Source organism: Nanorana parkeri, unplaced genomic scaffold, assembly GCF_000935625.1.
Source record: "Nanorana parkeri isolate BGI_ZX_2015 unplaced genomic scaffold, ASM93562v1 scaffold1901, whole genome shotgun sequence".
Classification (NCBI taxonomy): Eukaryota; Metazoa; Chordata; class Amphibia; order Anura; family Dicroglossidae; genus Nanorana; species Nanorana parkeri.
In genome coordinates this window covers 48,506-66,226 of record NW_017308169.1, presented here as the reverse complement: position 1 = coordinate 66,226, position 17,721 = coordinate 48,506, and the positions used below count along the sequence as shown (strand labels likewise).

Genomic DNA, 17,721 nt, shown 5'->3' with positions numbered 1-17,721 from the left:
GATTTCAACAGTTTTCAAATAGAATTGATATGGGTAGTGACTTGCATCATGTTCAGACAAGCTCTTAAAGGGGACGGTTACCATAACTCTTGCATTGATTTGCCGACATACCTAGATTTTGACCCAATGTGTAAAATCCTGTGAACATTAAAGTGTATCTAAACACAAAAATATAATTGAAATCTATAGCATCTCACCATTTCTTGTGATGACTGCATTTGTTTTCTATTTCAAGCTAAGAACATTTTATGCAAGTACAAAAAAATACCTGTTGCTCACCCCAGAAATGTTGAGTCATTGTAACTTTCTTTGCACTAAACTGAAACTTCAAACATTGTTATCAGCTTTCTTCTGTGAACTATGAAATACCCCCCAGAAGTTGTTTGTAGTCTAAATTAAGAGCAGCTAACGGCAACAGTGGTGCTGTTCTAGATACAGCACATTGAGTGAACTTTGTCACCTTAGTTGAGGATGTGTGTTACGCACAAGATCACCGGGTTAAAATATAGAAAAAACGAATACAGCCGCCACATCTAAGGACTGGTACCGTGCAATGTATTATATAGATATGCTTTAAATGAATGTTGTGTTGTGTCTAAACTCAATATTGTGTTGAAAATACTCTGTACTTTCCCTTTAAGTGCTTATTCACATGGGCTGTGAACCTCCTCAGGCACATCTTCCCTTTCCATGTTTGACAGCCTTCATTAATCTCTATGATGAATGGAGCTGTCATCCACGTGCTGCAATGCCGGTACTGAGAAACGCTTAAGTGAGGAGTGTGGTTCCCTTCCCTCTTCCTTCACCTTTGGCCCGATGTGCCTACAAGATTGTGGTTTAGGCATTTTTTGAATTCAGACTGAAGTATGTCATATTTACCTACTCCTCCCTACCCTTCTCGATACTTTCAAGTAAAACGGCTATAAAATATGTTGCAATTTCCATCTCTAGGATAAAAATCCACTTTCGGTGGTTGTTATATAACCATATAAAATGCTATATCTATAAAAAAGCGTGTGCCTTGGAGGTATAAACACAACTTGTTTTATTAAGTGTTTGCGGCTGTGGCAGTCCTGTCCAGCTGCTGGCTCTTCAGCAGTCCTGCTATATGATCTGTTGACCGAGTCACAGCAGCTTTGAACTAAAGAGTCTAGACCGTAGAGATTATAGGGCAAGCACAGAGGATTTAGAGGCGATGAAACGACACCCATATGTTAATATACACATAGCAATCTTTGAGTTTGCTGAAGCTTAAGGTATATTCTTATAAGTCTTTCCTGTACAGTCCTTTTTAATTTGAAAGGGTTTGATGTAGTGAGGGAACAGGTCAGACTGGGTGACATTTGTCCTGTAACCTATAGACATAACATGTTCGTCATCTGATCTGGGTGATTAGCCATGGTGTCTCGCGTCTCTTTTTGCAGCAAGTCTCCATCCTTCTGCTACAGTCTTGGTCTTGTAAAGAATAAATGTGCTTTTGGTGAATCTGTTTTTTACACAATGTACCCATGCACTGCAGTACATGGGGGACACTTGGGGTGGGAGTGGGGGGTAGTTTTTATGTATGACTTACCATCTTCATCACAATGCTTCATTTGTTGAAGTGCTGTTTGCAGCTAGAAAAGGGACGTGAATTTCTAAGGGCTCATTCACACCTAGTGCATTGATCAGCACTGGCTCAATACAGACATACAGCAAATACTTTTGCTGTCTATGAGCCCAGTTCCTAGCAGTGTTGCTATGTGCTGGGGAAAAATGTACACAATCTGCATATTTTCACAGTGCACAAAAACACTTTACAACTCGTGTAAGTTTTAAAAAGCTGCAATGCATATTACCAACGTACAGCAGCACACGTTCATAACGCAAATGTGTTCAATTCAGAATAATGTGTGCTGTGTGAACCAGCCCTAACAGATGCATGACCCTGGTTGGTCATTCAGGTTTGGGTAGACAAGTTTGTACCTTTTTTAAATATGCATACACCCAAAAAAATGTACATTTGTCTGGATGTGCATATCTTTGTATGTAGTAGACACCCCCAGAGCCAATCTTGCCTCACGGGAGCAACAGTGATCAGCTGCAATATATAAATATAACATGGCAGATTGTCCAACATCCCAAAGAACGGGTAGCTGAGATGAAGCTATTCGTAGACTTAATAATAAAGTATATTTGTGTGCCAGCGTTGCCCCACTTTTTGTTGACACTAGAGCTGGTGTAGGCAAACTCTGACACCTCGCGCTGTGGTGAAACAAAAAATCCCGGCATGCCTGTTGCTGCTAGATTCTTGCAATGCCTATCGCGTTTATAGTTTCACCACAGCTGGAATGTCGGCGATTGCCTTCCCCTGCTCTAGAACACACCTTAAATTATGGTTGTAGTAAAGCCTGTTGAATTACCTATACCTACATTATTTATGATTTCATTATTTGATGCCTGTTCTCTTGATTTCAGCTTGACAAAGATGATATGGTGTACATGGAAGCTTATGATAAGTTGCTTGAATCTTGGCTCACATTGGTGCAAGATGATAAACATTTCCATAAAGGCTTCTTTACCCAGCATGCCGTCCAGGTGTTTAATTCTTACATCCAGTGCCATCTAGCAGCTCCTGATGGTACGCGGAACTTGGTAAGTGTAATCAAATGTTCTCATGATTTGCAGTATGAAAATGTTCTGTGGCGGTCTGAAGACGGTTCTTTAACATAACCAGAACAGAAGGTAAGGGAAAATCCATTCCTTTGGAGGCACCTGTTCCAGTAATAACTGGAGGGAACGCCCCTCACTTAGGGAAGATTGCCTCTCACTTCCAGTTTTGTTTCTGGAATAGTAAGTGAAGGGAATTCTCCCCGAGGGGACACAGGTGACAACCTAACAGTTTTAAACCCTTCCCTCTATCAAAAAGAAGTAGAAACCGTTTTAGCTATACATACGTTTTCTTCCCATCATCTGTTCAATAGCTGAAATTATTCAAAACGGAGAGAGGCTTCAGTGGTTGGCAATAGGGAGAGGGAGATGAGAGGCAACTGATTCAATGATATCTGCAGTCTTTTCTATCCCTTTCTAAAGCAGTGTGTGCTGTCTTATACCTCAGTAGTGGTGGGAAAGTCTGTATCACTAAGGGTACCCTGACAGAGCCTAAGATGACTACTAGAAAGAACACTGTCTCCTGCTTCTAGGTGTCACTGCCCGAACCAGCAAATTATAACTCTATTGCTGCTAGTATGACATGGCCCTTATGTTTGAAGCTGTGCTTTTTATTGGGTCACCAATGCCAGGCTGCATCATAATGGGGGAAAAACGCACAGCACACAGAAATACAAGGCATTCTGTGATTGGAGGAGGAGAGGAGGGGTCAGGGATGTGACTTCAGCCTTTCTCCTCCAATCACAGAACACCTTGGGGGGAATTTATGAAAACTGGAGCAGACAGAAACTAGAGCAGTTGCCATTGCAACCGATCAGCGTCTCTCTTCAGTTTGCTCAGTTGAGATTTGAAAATGAGAGAAGCTGATTGGTTGCAGTGCAAATCTGCTCCTGTTTTGATAAATTCCCCTCCTTGTATTTGAGAAAAATACAAAGCATTGTGTGAATGGGCAAGTAGTTTGGAGGGTCGGGGATGCGACTGGAGCACTTGACTGCTCAAGTTGCATCCCTCATTGCCCGCAGCGCCTGGAAGCAGGAGATGGCATATTGCAGGGTAAGATTTTCATACTTTGAAGCAGCTTTCTGCACATAACACACAGCTTTTAAAAGATAATTTCCACACCCAGTGCAGTGTGCAAATCTTTTATCAAAACTGGAGCAGATTTGCACTGCAACCAATCAGCTTCTCTGTCTTAGCGTCTAATCTTACCTGAGCAAACTGAAGAGAGAAGCTGATTGGTTGCCATGGCAACTGCTCCAGATTTTCTCTGCTCCGGTTTTGATAAATTCCCCTCACTATGTTTAGCAATTGCTAGTTTTGCATTTTAGTTTTGAGTGATATTTCGTATATTTTATTAAGAAGTGTTTCCTTTGTGTCTGAAGGGTCGTCACTGTATGTTTGGTGGCAGATATAGTGTTTCCTTGACTACCGTTTTTGTTTTATGCAATCTGCCATCCTGGTTGCTGTTTACCTCTGTCCACAGCTTGATGAACATGCTGTGACAAGGCCTGACATAGATAGTCCTATCTGGTGTTACAGCAAGGTTGGCCATTTTCTCTGAATTGTTAATTGCACTTTAATACTCGGGGTATAAAGATGAAACACTGCAACTGTATATCAAAGCCAGTCCGTATTCATTGAGTGACACATAATTCATTCTAAATCTGGAATTAAGTCCGACAATCCCTGGCATACTGCAGGCTCCCATCAAAGACTTACAAATTTGTTAATTCGTATACATAAGAAGCAGTGGGCATTATGCTAATGCAATCCAAGCAGCACGTGTTGGGTATATGAAGGGGGAGCCCGTCTCTATCAAATAAGTTATTTAGCTCAAAGTAACAAATTAAAGCACAGCTGACATTCCGCAGCTCGACTGGGTTTCAAAGCGGTAGTCAGGGCTTACGAATAGATGTGAAGCTCTCTGCGTTTGGCAGCTGCAGCTTTGAAGTCCCCAAAAGAGATGTGTTTGCTGGTTTACATTAAGGAGAGATAGGAATCTAAGAAGTGTGTGCGAAGAAGTGTTGGAGCGTGCAGAAGATTTCCTGCACTGTGCTCGCCTAATACCCCCTACGCACTTTAATTATCAAGTGTGCGTGAGGCTCCACACAAATTGATGTATTATAACTGACTGTTTGCAATTTACACTGATTGGCACCCTGTACAGAGAGAATTATTTTTTACAGATTAAGTGTAGCTCCTGGTAAAATATTTTTCTGCTTTTGGGATAGAGTAAGGTAAAATTAAAACTTCAGTCATGCTTTTATTGCTGTCTGTGACCTCATTGGGGAGGTTAACCCTCACTATTTGTCCTGCCGATTCACTGAGTGAAAACATGAGGGAGAATCCGCAATTTCCAGCTGTCACTGGAACAGGAGTGATCTTCCATTGGGAGCATTTGTTTTGATCAGTGTCTGGTAAGGAATTTTTCAAATTTTGAGATATTTTTACTTCCTGTTGTCTCTGGGGACAGGAAGTGAAAGGAAATCTCCCGGACCTGCACAACAACAAAGTCTTACTCTTCCTACTATATTCAAAACCCGGACTTGCCCTTTACAGCGTATCTTCACTCTTGCAGTCAAATTTGAGAAACCCCCAATATGTTTGTATTTCCATTCACACAGCATACCTAGTAATAATTTTCAAAATCATATATGTTGTTTCTTTGGGGCAGGAATTTTTGGCAGACCGCAAGCTGCTCTGACTAACTTCAAAGCGAGTCTTCCTGGGGACAAACAGGGTATCCTCTCATTTAACATACAAAGCAGAAGCCAGGCATCTAAGTTTTTAACCCTTTGTTAGAACAGACCTTGTTTACAACTGATAATGATCTGCCAGCACACTACAGACTGGGCTGATTATCATAAACATGAACTCGCCAGCCCTCTCCCTGAGATTACAGAGAATAAAAAAACTTAAGTTTTGGAGGTTTCAGAAAAGGGCATGTAAAAAGAAAAGCAGCAAATTAAAAAAAATTGTTTAGATGTTATGATTATGTGCATGGGAACATGGAGCAGATGTAAAATAGGAACTTTCTACTTTACCTGTAGATGTGCCCAATTCCTTCTCTGTCCTCCTTTTTAAATAAAGATAAAATACCATATCCTGTAATGGTACTCATCACGCTATTACTTATTGTGATTCAGTGACACCCACAGGGTTTTAGATACTTTTATACGTAATGTGGCTTATTTGTTCATTTTTGACTGACCTTGTTTTCTCTCCCTGCTATGGATAGCTTTAGAAATGCTCATGACTAGTGAGCAGAGGTGAACAGCTTTAAAGCTGAACTTAAAAAATGAATAAAAAACTACTTGTAGTGCTCTCTGCAATGCAAAGGATAACTGCTAGTTTTTGCGTAGAGGTAGATGTAAAACGTGGCTCATCCCTGCTCTGACAGGCTTCACAGAAATCAATTCAGCCTTCCAGAGATATATGTAGCTTGCCACTGCTGATGTCCCCCGAAAATACTAGCTCAAGGATCATGAGCATTGCTGAACAGAGAGCCACACTTGTATTGGCAAGACAGCTCGAGGTAGACCACTGTTAAGCTGGCCATACACTGTTCTATTTTTTTTTTCGTTCAACCTGCGGACTGAACCAAAACAAAATAGAGCAGATTTCTCCATCAACGCAACAAGCTTATTGATTGAAGAATTCTCAGCTGTTTCTTATACATTCTGACAGCGGACGCAGTAGGATATTGGCTGCCGACTGCTCGTACAAAGATTTTCCGACCAGCTCCTTCAATTAGCTGATTGAGGGATGCCAGCCGAAAGGGTACCGACAGTAGCCCCCACTCCCAGCTCCTCAAGGACCAGCCAAAATTTGCACTGTGGATGGCCACCTTTTAGTTGATAGACCCAGCTATTGTTTGGCGATGGTGCTTCTTTTGTTTGTGTAAACACACCAATGTAGGTGATTTGTAAGTTACAGGTGACTGTTGGTAGGCTGTTTAACCAATGGTAAGATCTCCTCACTGGAGTTCCTGGCTGTGCTTACCCTTACCTACTTCCATGTGTGGTACAGAAAAGAGGCTTCTCTCGCCTCTTTCTGCACCATCTCACTATTTATATAAAATGGATATAACAAATGAATGCACAGACTAAAACCCTGTATTTGCTTCAGTAAGTGGGTGCAGCTGGGATTTGCAAATAATGTCATTATTAATGTTCATGCATCTGGAGAACGTGTAGACATTTAAGTTTCTTTTCCCCTGTGTTCTCTTCACTCACTTTTTGGGTTGCCCCTCTCAGACTGCCAATGGTGTTGCCTCCCGTGAGGAGGAGGAAATCAATGAAATTCAAGAAGATGACCGTGACTTGTTCTCTGATCAGCTGGCCAGTGTGGGAATGCTGGGAAGGATAGCGGCAGACCACTGCATACCTCTGCTGACAAGGTACGACTCCTGTTTGTGGAACACATTTTAGGCTCAGTTAATAAAGCTATGTTTTTGAAAACAACAATTGTTATAGAAAAAACACATGCATCATACCTTGAATGAATTAAGCCCAATGTGTCTTATCAGAATCCAGCGTCTGCATGAAAGGACACGACTGATCTTTGTAGGCAAATGAGGCCATCTTTGTAGAAGCTCTTAAGCCGATGCTTTAGTGCATTTTTTACTAAATTGTATTACATATAAAGTGCATCTAAGCCAAAAAATGTAATGCATTGCAAACTACCAGTCCTTAGATGTGGAGGCTGCATTCGTTGTTACTCTTTTTTTTTTTCTTACAAGCTATTTTTCATTTTTATTCACCTGGGGAATTCTGCCAGCAACACACTTTCAAGGTGGACAACACTCACCGGTCCGTATCAGGACAAAAGAAACAAGAACTACAGACCCCTGCCCCTGCCTGAGGCGGCCCTCTTAATTTTCCATACCATTGCGGGGTGTAGTTGTAGTCAGTGACACCTGAGAACATTGTAATTGATAACTTCCTGTACTCTTTGTCTTTGCTGACAGTTATCAGCTGACAAGTTTTCTGGCAAGATCAGTGGGTATTATATTTTACATATCAAACAGATATAACAACTTAATAACATTTTGTGGTATATTTAACAAACCAAAAGGGACCAAAAAAGAGCTGTTCATTGTTAAGGTTGACATACGCATTAAAATAATTGTGTTGGGAGTAATTTGGGAAGATGGAATTACCCGTTGAAATCTGGCCCCCTCTTTGAATTTCACTTGCAAATTGCAAGCACTCATTGGTCAGTGAACACACTGACCAAAGAGAAGTTCTTCTTAGCACGGTTAAATACAGTTTTGGTTAAAATAATTTTTTGTATCAGGGCAAGTAGATTGTCATGAGGGACAAGTAGATTCAGCCCCTGCTTTAGTTCTTGGACAAGTATATGTTTTAAATTTCCACACCCCTGCACCTGAGAGTCCGCACTATTACACTAATTGCCATTATTTTTCCTAGACTTCTACTTTCAGAGCTAGTTATTAAGTTACTAAAACCAGTAATAATCGAATGCAGAGGCAATTATTTCATATGATAAAGAGTAGATACATTTATATAGTCTTACAGATACAACCGGCTCTTTGAGGGCCACCATAATGCTGATGCGGCCTGCAATGAAATTGAGTTTTGACACCCCTGGTCTAAAAGGTTCCACCCTTTCCTGTCAAGACTCACTCTACTAAATCTCTGAGTGCCTCTTTGGGCTTGTTGGTGTCAAGCAATGGTTCCCTAGATATGCAAGGCTACTAGCTGGTCGTCTTTTCACACAATTTCAAAGTTCTACTACCAGGTGGACGTTATAGCTTCATCTGATGCCAGCTTCAGAAGTAAGGTTCTTCAGATGGCTCTTTGAGCTGCAGGTAGCCCTCCTTTTGTCAGTGTTCTGTCCTACTGTAAATGTCAGTATAACCCAAAGGTGAAATACTTCCTGTGTCCATCAAAGGACTCGAAAAAAAGAATTTCATGTTGAGAACAAAAAAGTATCTTTATTTGCTATTCTTTGCACAATGTGTGTATAAATGGTCTAGTTCTAAAGTGGTTATGTCACGATTACAGCTACTCCAGCAACCATGATCTTGGTATTGTTCTTTTCAGCCAACTGTCGGCTTTCACATGCAAGTGGTTAGCTGACTGTAGAGTGTGTGCCGTCCTCTGCTGCTCCCCGTGCGGGTCCTGCACAACAGATGTGTGTGGCATGTCTGGAAGAAGATTAGTACACTTCCAATGGCGCATACTCGCCTCCACTTACTGAACCCGAAAGGGCCAATGATTTTTTCACTTCAATTTAAGGGTGTCATTTCCCCAGCTGCTTTGACTAGAGAAGTTGCTGGTGAGCTACAATTCGCTTTGGTCGGGTCCATGATATAATGGGTATAACAGACCCATGATGTCTCAATAAAGAGCACCTGTCACTGAATGGGCCGTTGCAACATCCTGAAGCAGACTGTGCTCCCCAGGCTTCTTTAACCCATACAGACCTTGCCCATCTGCATTTCGGCATTTTTTTTCTATTAGAGATGTACCCTTTTCACTATGTTCTTTTAGGCTGGTAAGCCAGGTTGAGTTACCTGGTTTTGCGAAGGCCTAAGCAGGAGGTAGGCATGGTTTTACCAGATGTTCGCCTTTACTATATGGCAGCTCACCTTACTTGGGTTCTCGACTGGTGAACATACCAGGGCACCAAACTCTGGGTCCATCTAGAACTGTCCATCTGTGCAGCACCACTCTTGGGACTCCCTTGGTTTAAATCTCCTTTCCCGTGCCCGGTTTGTAATAACTATTATGCTTACCCTGGATGTGGCCTATTCTGTCCTCACTGAAGGGACATTGTCATCTTATCCTTCTCCCTTAATTCCAATACTGGGTAATCAGTCCTTTTTGCCAGGACTACAGGACCATCGATTTCTCCCAATTGCACCTCTGGCAAACATTGTGCTCTTCATTTTCTCCGTGGCTCCTCCTGGCCTACGCTTTCAGGACCTGGGTATATTGCCGGACTTCAGGCGCTAGACTCTTGGCGTAAGTTGGAATTGCTACATTTTCTGCGCTCCCTCCCTCCTGCGATTAGGTTCAATTGTCCACTTTCTACTTTTGAGCAGGAGTGCAAAAGTGGGGGTCAAGTTCAGCACTCGCTTTCTTTCTGCTATAAATATGGTTCAGGAAGATGTCTCTTCACACCTATGGTTCCTGTCCAGATGGGAGGAAGATCTGCAAGCATCTTTTACACAGGCTGAATACTCAACTCCTTTCCCTGTCATACCCTGCTTCACACCTATGGTTCCTGTCCAGATGGGAGGAAGATCTGCAAGCATCTTTTACACAGGCTGCCCACTTGAAACTCCTTTCCCTGTCATACCCTGCTTCTATTAGCAATAAATACCGAGTCAGGATACAAGATTGTCTTTGTCTCTAGATGGTACAGGCCCCTTGAATTTTACTTGCTATGTTCCCCCTTCGCACTGTTGTGTGTTCCCCCCCCCCCCCCCCCCCCCAAGGCAAATATGCTGCATATCTTTTGGTCTTGTCCAATGTTTCTGCAACCAGGTTCACTCCCTGACTCAAAGATTCACGGATCGCCCGATCCCACGTGACCCGGCCTTCTTCCTCCTGCACCATAACTCCATCCCTCTGAAGACTTATAAAAGGTCTGTAGTCCTGCACATGGTTTATGTTGCTCGTGCTTGTATCCCTGCCACGTGGAAAAGCCCTGACCCTCCAACAGCACAACATTGGTTTGCAAGGATCAATGACATTTACACTATGGAAGACCTTACCAGGTCACTTAATACTTCGGAGAGGCTTCGGAATACCTGGTTCTACTTCTGATTCCTCCATTTTTTTTTTAACATTGGTCATGGGTTTATTGTGATAGTACTCTGCATAGAGGCCAGGTCATATACAGTCCGCTGGGCTATATGATGGGCCTGGTGACCAGTGGCCCCTTGTGACACTCCCAGACTCTATATTTCCCTTCCTCTTGAATGTTAATCCTTGCGAAATTGTGGGATGTTACGGTCTTGTCCATATACTATTCTTTACTTTTACTGAAACGGTTTATCTTATGGTTTATTTTCTTTGTTTTTTCATTCATTTAATAAATATAGAATTTATTAAAAGAAGAGGATCTGTCACTTCCTTTTGTGCTGTTACATAGGAAGCTTGTTAGCCCCCAAAGTAATGAGGATAAAGTTAAGTGGGGGGGAAAAAAATCGAAAAAGATATAGAAACCACAAAAAAATGTAAAGCCCACCAAATGCAGCAGGTACACCTTCATATGAAAACGATGATTGTGCCACACATGCTACATATCACAACAGACATCGAAGTAAACATTTTTAAAATGGGGAAAAAAGCAATTATTTCATTTGTGAGTAACTTTGCAATGCTTTGTACCAGAATCATAATTTGTAAGAGGGTAAACATGATAGATTAAAATGTATACTTTTTAATTACAGTAACTTTTTTTCTTCTTAAGCTAATCAAAATAGAAAAAGTGACAAAAGTAATGACAAATAATTAAGAGAACTATGCGTAAACTTTTTTTCCCCTCATAGTTCTCTTTAGGGTCACGGGAGGACATATACTAACATACTGATATACTAACGTGGCTGATTGACAGCTGGTTTTTCCAATTTGGAGGCAGAGCCAGCTATGCCCACCCCTTCCCCTTTTGTTCCTCCAGTCAGCGCTGGAGGATCAGAGAGGGGAGGGGGGAAACCCAATGGGTAGCAGCGACTGACGGTCACTGTGCTCTGCAGGGAGAGGATCGGGAAGTGAGCGGATCGGCGGTATGTTTTCACTCACTTCCCGATCTATAAAGCCAACCTGTGACAGTTTCAATGTCACATGCCAGTTCTAACTATGGGGATGAGTGCAATTCACTCACCCCGTAGTTCTCTTATAAGTCTATGTCAGAAATGTTTAAATTGTGCTTATCCATAGGGGGTGTCAGAGCTTAAGTGGTTAGAACTGTCCCAGAGCCACAAACTGACCAAGTCCACTGGTGCACTTGGCAGCTTCTCTATAATAAAACTGAGGCCCTCCCTCACCTTTCCCACATGTGTACATGTCTGATACAGGTGAGTGCCTGTAGCGTTAGCTGCCTCACTTCCCAGAGTAGGATCTGTGTGAGGCAGAAATTCTGGCTGGTTGCTTTAAGCGACTGTCATCCGAAGTCTGTTGATACCAGTACAGGCTGACAATAAATTGAGAGCCTTAGAGCAAACCTTACTCATGGCAAAGCAATAGGTTTGCTTTAAAATCCCATCCACAGCTTCATTTTCCTTTTGCTCCCTTAAGTTCAGAGTCAGGAGCCAAAGGCAATACCCGGTACTTATGGGTTAGGAGATACATGCAACTTGCTCATTGTGACAGCGTTGGGCCAGTCATCACTGTCACGAAGGGAGTCCCTAACCTTGTGTAAGCAACAACTTTCCATTATTCTCTTTGGATTAAAGCAGCAGCAAGGGGAGCAAAAGGAAGGTAAGTATATGCTGCTGGGGAAGGTTGCACTAAAGTGAGCCTGTGGATTTGCCCTGGCACAGGTTCACTTAAAGAAGTTGTTGCTTTTGTCTCTGAATGGGCCTAAGATGGCTGCCCGTATATGAAAATATAAATATGAATTCCTTATATTAAGAAGATACTTATTTTTAAAGGTGGATAAAAGAAAAAGTGACAGTCGTGTCACATAGATGACATCCCTTATTTAGACTGTGCAAACCTTGCCCTTTCAGCTTGCTGGAGGACAGAGTGACGAGACTTCATGGGCAGCTACAAAGGCACCAACAGCACTTACTGGCCTCACCAGGCTCCGGCTCGGCAGATAATAAAGTGCTGGATGACCTGTACGAGGACATTCATTGGCTTATTCTAGTTACAGGTAAGTTCTTTTTTTTTGTTTTGTGTTGCGCATGTTCTGGTGTTGGTGAACTGTTTAGAGTTACATTTTTTCAGTGTACTAATCCCACACAGTTTTTTTTTCATCTTCCGATGTAAGTGTGTGTGTGTGTGTGTGTATATATACAGGTGAAACTCGAATAATTAGAATATCGTGCAAAGTTCATTTATTTCACTAATGCAACTTAAAAGGTGAAACTAATATATGAGATAGACTCATTACATGCAAAGCAAGATAGTTCAAGCCGTGATTTGTCATAATTGTGATGATTATGGCTTACAGCTCATGAAAACCCCAAGAACCCCAAATCCACAACCTCAAAAATATATATATATAATATATATATAATATCAAAATAGACACACACAGACACCTATATATACAGGTGAAACTCAAATAATTAGAATATCGTGCAAAAGTAATTGCAGTAAGTGCTGCAAAAGGGACCCAAACCAAGTACTGAGTACATATGCATGCTTGTACTTTTCAGAGGTCCGTTCTATGTACAATCCTTGTTTTATTGATTGCATGTAATAATCTACTTATTCTATGTACACATATACACACTTTTATTTTTTCTCTTTGCTGTCTGTATTGACAAAACAATCACAAACCTCCTGAGGTTGTCCTCATATAATCTGTCTCACTGGTGTCACGTAGCCATGTCACCTCTGGTCCCCAGACAAAGTTAGTATGGGATCTTCTAGGAAGAGTTCACAGCTGAGGTCAAGTTGGTTTACAACATCCCAGGCACTTTGTATCATGTTTCAGTCTGTGACAGAACAGTCTGGAGAAAGTGCCACAGGCTGTAGTTGTGTGTGCATCATAACACAAGTCATCCCTCTGCTGCCAATTAATTTCCTGGGCCTTTGTTATGCCAGAAAGCTGTATTTCTCTATCCATTTCTTTGTGCAGGCTACCTCTTAGCTGATGATGCTCAGGGTGAGACTCCATTAATACCTCCAGAAATAATGGAATACTCAATTAAACAATCGAATGACGTTGACATCAACATAACACTTCAGATCCTGGGATCTCCTGGAGAGAAAGCTTCATCTATTCCAGGTTGTAATAGGACAGACTCTGTGATCAGGTAAGTCTAGTAGTCTTTCATTATCTAGTGAGTGGGAAAACCCTAAAGGACTAATGACAGGTTCACTTGCCACCTGCTCCCCATTATATTGCTATAGTTCAACTTTCTTTATTAATGTAGCCCCTAGGTGTCACTGTTCTGTTGTGTTGCTTGGTCATTTAAGTATATATAAATGCTAAATATTTTTTTTAGTTTTGAATAGAACAAGGTAGGGTTATTAGAACCTTTAAAGTGACATTAAACCCTCAGATTTTTTAGCATAAACCAATACTGTAATGTGTGCCTTACTGTAATCCATGGTTGTTTCCTTTCTCTTTGCTGCTCTTCCTTTTAAATCCTTATCTCTTGCTGGGGGAGAACTTCCCTTTGCAGCTGAGTGCCTCTTCCTGTAGTGCTGGTTCAAGTTGTGAACCTACACACAGACACCATGTATCCATTCCAGAGACAAGGCAGTCTGCTGCAAAACAGAAGTTCTGCCCAGCATCAGTTGAGCCAAAGCATATGCCTTCGGCTCAGCTGAGCTGCTCGCCCGCCTTCGGCTGCTGTACGGGCTATAGTGAATAGCCCGTACAGCAGCCCTTCGGTTCGACTGAACTGAAGGGCTCCGGGGGCCAAAGAGAGCCGAAGCTACGGCTGGATCCTTTGGCTCCTTTGTGAATAGCCCCCTTAATTTTGAAGTCTTCACTGGAAGGAGTGAAGATAATTCTTCCTAAGGCGATACATGTTTCAGGGACAACCAAGAAGTAATTTTGTAGAGATTCCCTCGTGTCCTGCCCCTCAACGACAGCAAAAAAATAAACCCTTCCTTACTCTATCCGAAACATAACGACTTGAGTCCCAGGAACCATTTTAAAACGGGTCTGAACCAGCAGTTGTTTGTCCCCCCGCCGTTTTAAGACAGTGCCTGGACTTGGCGTCTCCATTGACCAGATCCAGACACCGCACCTGCCCCCCCCATGAAGTGTAAAAAAACTTGTGTGTGCCATCTGGTACCAATGGTATCTCATACCATTTGGTATGTTTCATGATGTATCATATTAAAAAAAACATCAGAGGTATCACAGTCAGATCTACAGATAGAATTGGGATACGGTGAAGAATAATATCAGCCGTTGGACCTCCCAGCATATTAACTGATCAATGGTGTTGCACATTTTACACTACAGGTTACTCTCTGCTGTCTTAAGAGCATCAGAAGTAGAATCCAGGGCTACGAGGGCGAATTTAACGCATCTCTTAAGCCCTCAGATGGGGAAGGACATTGTCTGGTTCCTGAGGCGATGGACGAAGACTTATCTTCTTGTAGATGAAAAATTGTATGACCAGGTAAGAGGCACACAGAAAAAGTCGTCTTGTGTATTATTGGTCTATAGAACTTGTGGCAGTGACTTTTCAAAGCGTTACCCACGTTATGTGTTGCAGATCAGCATACCATTGAATACAGCATTTGGAGCTGACACAGAAGGTTCCCAGTGGATCATTGGTTATCTTTTGGAGAAAGTAATCAGTAATTTGTCAGTGTGGAGCTCTGAGCAGGAGCTGGCCAATGACACTGTCCAGTTACTAGTAGCGCTGGTAGAAAGAAGAGAGCGGTGAGTAATGTAGAAATTTCTGCCAATTACTGGCTCAGGCAGAGAGAAATTATGACCCTTCCTCAGTGGATTTCCTGTGTTTTGTAGATGCACCATGATTGCCTCATTCAGCCCTAGGGTCCATTTACACTGGTGCATTTTTGGTTCAGTTAATTGAATGTAGAACTGCACTGCATGTTGCACCATTACAGTCGGTATGAATTCCATATTTTCTCTCCCCTTCATTGAAGGACACAGGGAACAGATCGGAGATCATGTACTGTAGGTAATATCGCCACCTGCAGGAGAAGGACGCTGGGCACAAAACTAAAGACCAATTACAGCCTAGGGGCGGCCCCTGCCGGTGGCCAAACCCCCCACCTGCTGACAAGTCTCCAGTTTTTTGCTTAGCGTCAGGAGTAAGGAGCTAAGAATTTTTTCTCGGGTATTCTTACCTGCTTCTTCCTGATTTTTTCCAGAAGATTCTTCTAGCAAGTGTTGTCTGGGCGACAGGCTGGATGTCTCGGATCCTTGGAGTCTCCCCTGGATGACCAGTGAACGCATGCAGGCCCGCTGTGGTGGGTCGGCTGCGACGGCCCCGCTCCGGCAGGGTGGCCTGTGGGTTCGTCCCAGGGGGGTGCATATGACTGGAGGTCTCGGCCGCCCAGTCACAGCACTTCCCTCAGGCTGCTGGCGACGCGGCTGCGGTCGGGGGCGCCAGTTTTCCGCAAGCACCTGTGGCTTTTGATGTCCCCTGCGCTGCTTTCAGCATGGAGGGGGGTGCCTGGTCTGCGGATGGCCCGCATCCTCCTAGGGTATGTATGGGATGGGGGGTCCGCTGGCGCATGCCTGGGTTCCCCTTGGCTCCTGCCCTCCCTCCTCCCCTTCCCCCTCCTCCCCCTCGGTCACCTTCTGGGGTCACCTTCTGGGGTCGCGTTGGGGTGTTGTGGCCCTGTGGGTCCTTACCTGGTTCCTGGCGGCCTGCGGGTGCTACTGGGGTGCTTCGGGGTCGGGCTGAGGTTCTGTCCCCTTGTACTGGCGGAGGCTTCTGTCCTCTGGTGCTGCCGGCCGCTTGGTTCCGCCCGCATGTGCTAATCGAGCCCCCAGCTTTGTTTGCGGCCTTCTCGGAGGCTGCGGCCACCATGTTTGGTGCGGGCGCGTGCGCCCTCGTCTTGACGTCATATCCGGTGCGCCGCTTCCTTGTCCCTGTACTTGCGCGTCACCCGGCCGGATCGGTCTTTCTTGCCGGGACGCGGTCGGGTGAGGACGCACTGGGAGTCGGGTACTGTAGGAGGGTCGTCTGCCTGCGGGGGAACTGTTGCTGGGGACAACTGCTGCGGGGGCGGTGCCTGCTGGGGACTCCCTTATTTGCCTGTGGCTGTAGTTTGGCATATATATTGCCGGGACATGGATTGTGGGGACGGACTGGCCGCAGTGCCCTGTGAGGGTTGCGGCCTCTCTTCAGGGACATCTCCCAGTTTTGTGTCCCGTATGGAGCGTGCGCTGACACAGCGCCCCCCACGGAAGCGCGCTTTGCCGGCCCCCTCCCCGGTCCTTTCTGGGGATTCTGAGGAAGAGGGGGAAATTTCTGCTGCGGCCGCGCAGCCCGACCAGGGGGACTCCTCTCAGGCGGACTCTGGTAGTGACGACGAGTCGGGGACCGCCCTTATGGTCCAGGAGCGCGAATTGGTCACGGCCTTGGTTCGCGCTGTGCGGGAAACGCTTAAATTGAGGAGACTCCGAGCTCTTCGGCGCTCCCGCCGGTTCCTTTTGGGACGCACAGGAGTAGGCGTTCCACTAAGGTTTTCCCTTACGTTCCTTTTTTTTTTATGATTTTGTCTACAAGGAGTGGAAGCGCCCGAGGAAGTCGTTTACTGTTCCCAAACGCTTCTCGGTTCGTTATGCTTTTGAGGAGTTCTTCCTGTCTAAGTGGTCTACTCCCCCCGCGGTGGATCCGCCAGTTTCTCGCCTGAACAAGGCTACGGTCATCCCGGTGGAGGATTCGCCTTCCTTTCGGGATCTGGCGGGAAGTTCAACAGGCCGACGCCTTCCCAGGCCGCCAAGCGGCCCTGGCAGCCCAGGAACGCTAAGCCCCCCTCGGGATGAAGGCCTGCCCCCATCCCGGGATTCCAGGGTGGGGGGACGTCTTCGGCTCTTTGCGAGCCGCTGGCTGTCCCGCGTCTCCGACACCTGGGTGTGGGAATTGGTGTCCTCGGGTTTCTGTCGCGTCCCGAGGACAGGCTTTTCCCTTCCAACATCAGTCTCCCTCCGCAGCACCTGGCGGACCTTCATGGCACGGTGGCGGGTCTTTTGTCCCAAGGGGTGGTGATTCCGGTTCCCTCCTCGGAGAGGTTCAGAGGGTTTTACTCAAACCTGTTTACGGTGCCAAAAAAGGATGGGGTTCGTCCCATCCTGGACCTCAAGCGGTTTAACGTCTTTGTGCGCGTTCGCCGGTTCCGGATGGAATCGATCCGCTCTGTGGTGGCGTGTCTTCACCAGGGGGATTTCATGGCCTCCCTCGACATCAAGGATGCCTAC

At 44.5% G+C, this 17,721-nt stretch overlaps 1 protein-coding gene across 1 annotated transcript in view; it reads left to right on the top strand.

The window, feature by feature from the left end:
- XPO4 (exportin 4) overlaps positions 1-17,721 on the top strand; it is a 104,619-nt gene that overhangs the window by 74,174 nt on the left and 12,724 nt on the right. The window contains exons 10-15 of the mRNA XM_018572013.1: positions 2,458-2,634; positions 6,906-7,048; positions 12,356-12,501; positions 13,435-13,612; positions 14,779-14,938; positions 15,035-15,204. Of these exons, the coding sequence (XP_018427515.1) occupies positions 2,458-2,634; positions 6,906-7,048; positions 12,356-12,501; positions 13,435-13,612; positions 14,779-14,938; positions 15,035-15,204 (974 nt within the window). The remainder of the gene's footprint in view (positions 1-2,457; positions 2,635-6,905; positions 7,049-12,355; positions 12,502-13,434; positions 13,613-14,778; positions 14,939-15,034; positions 15,205-17,721) is intronic.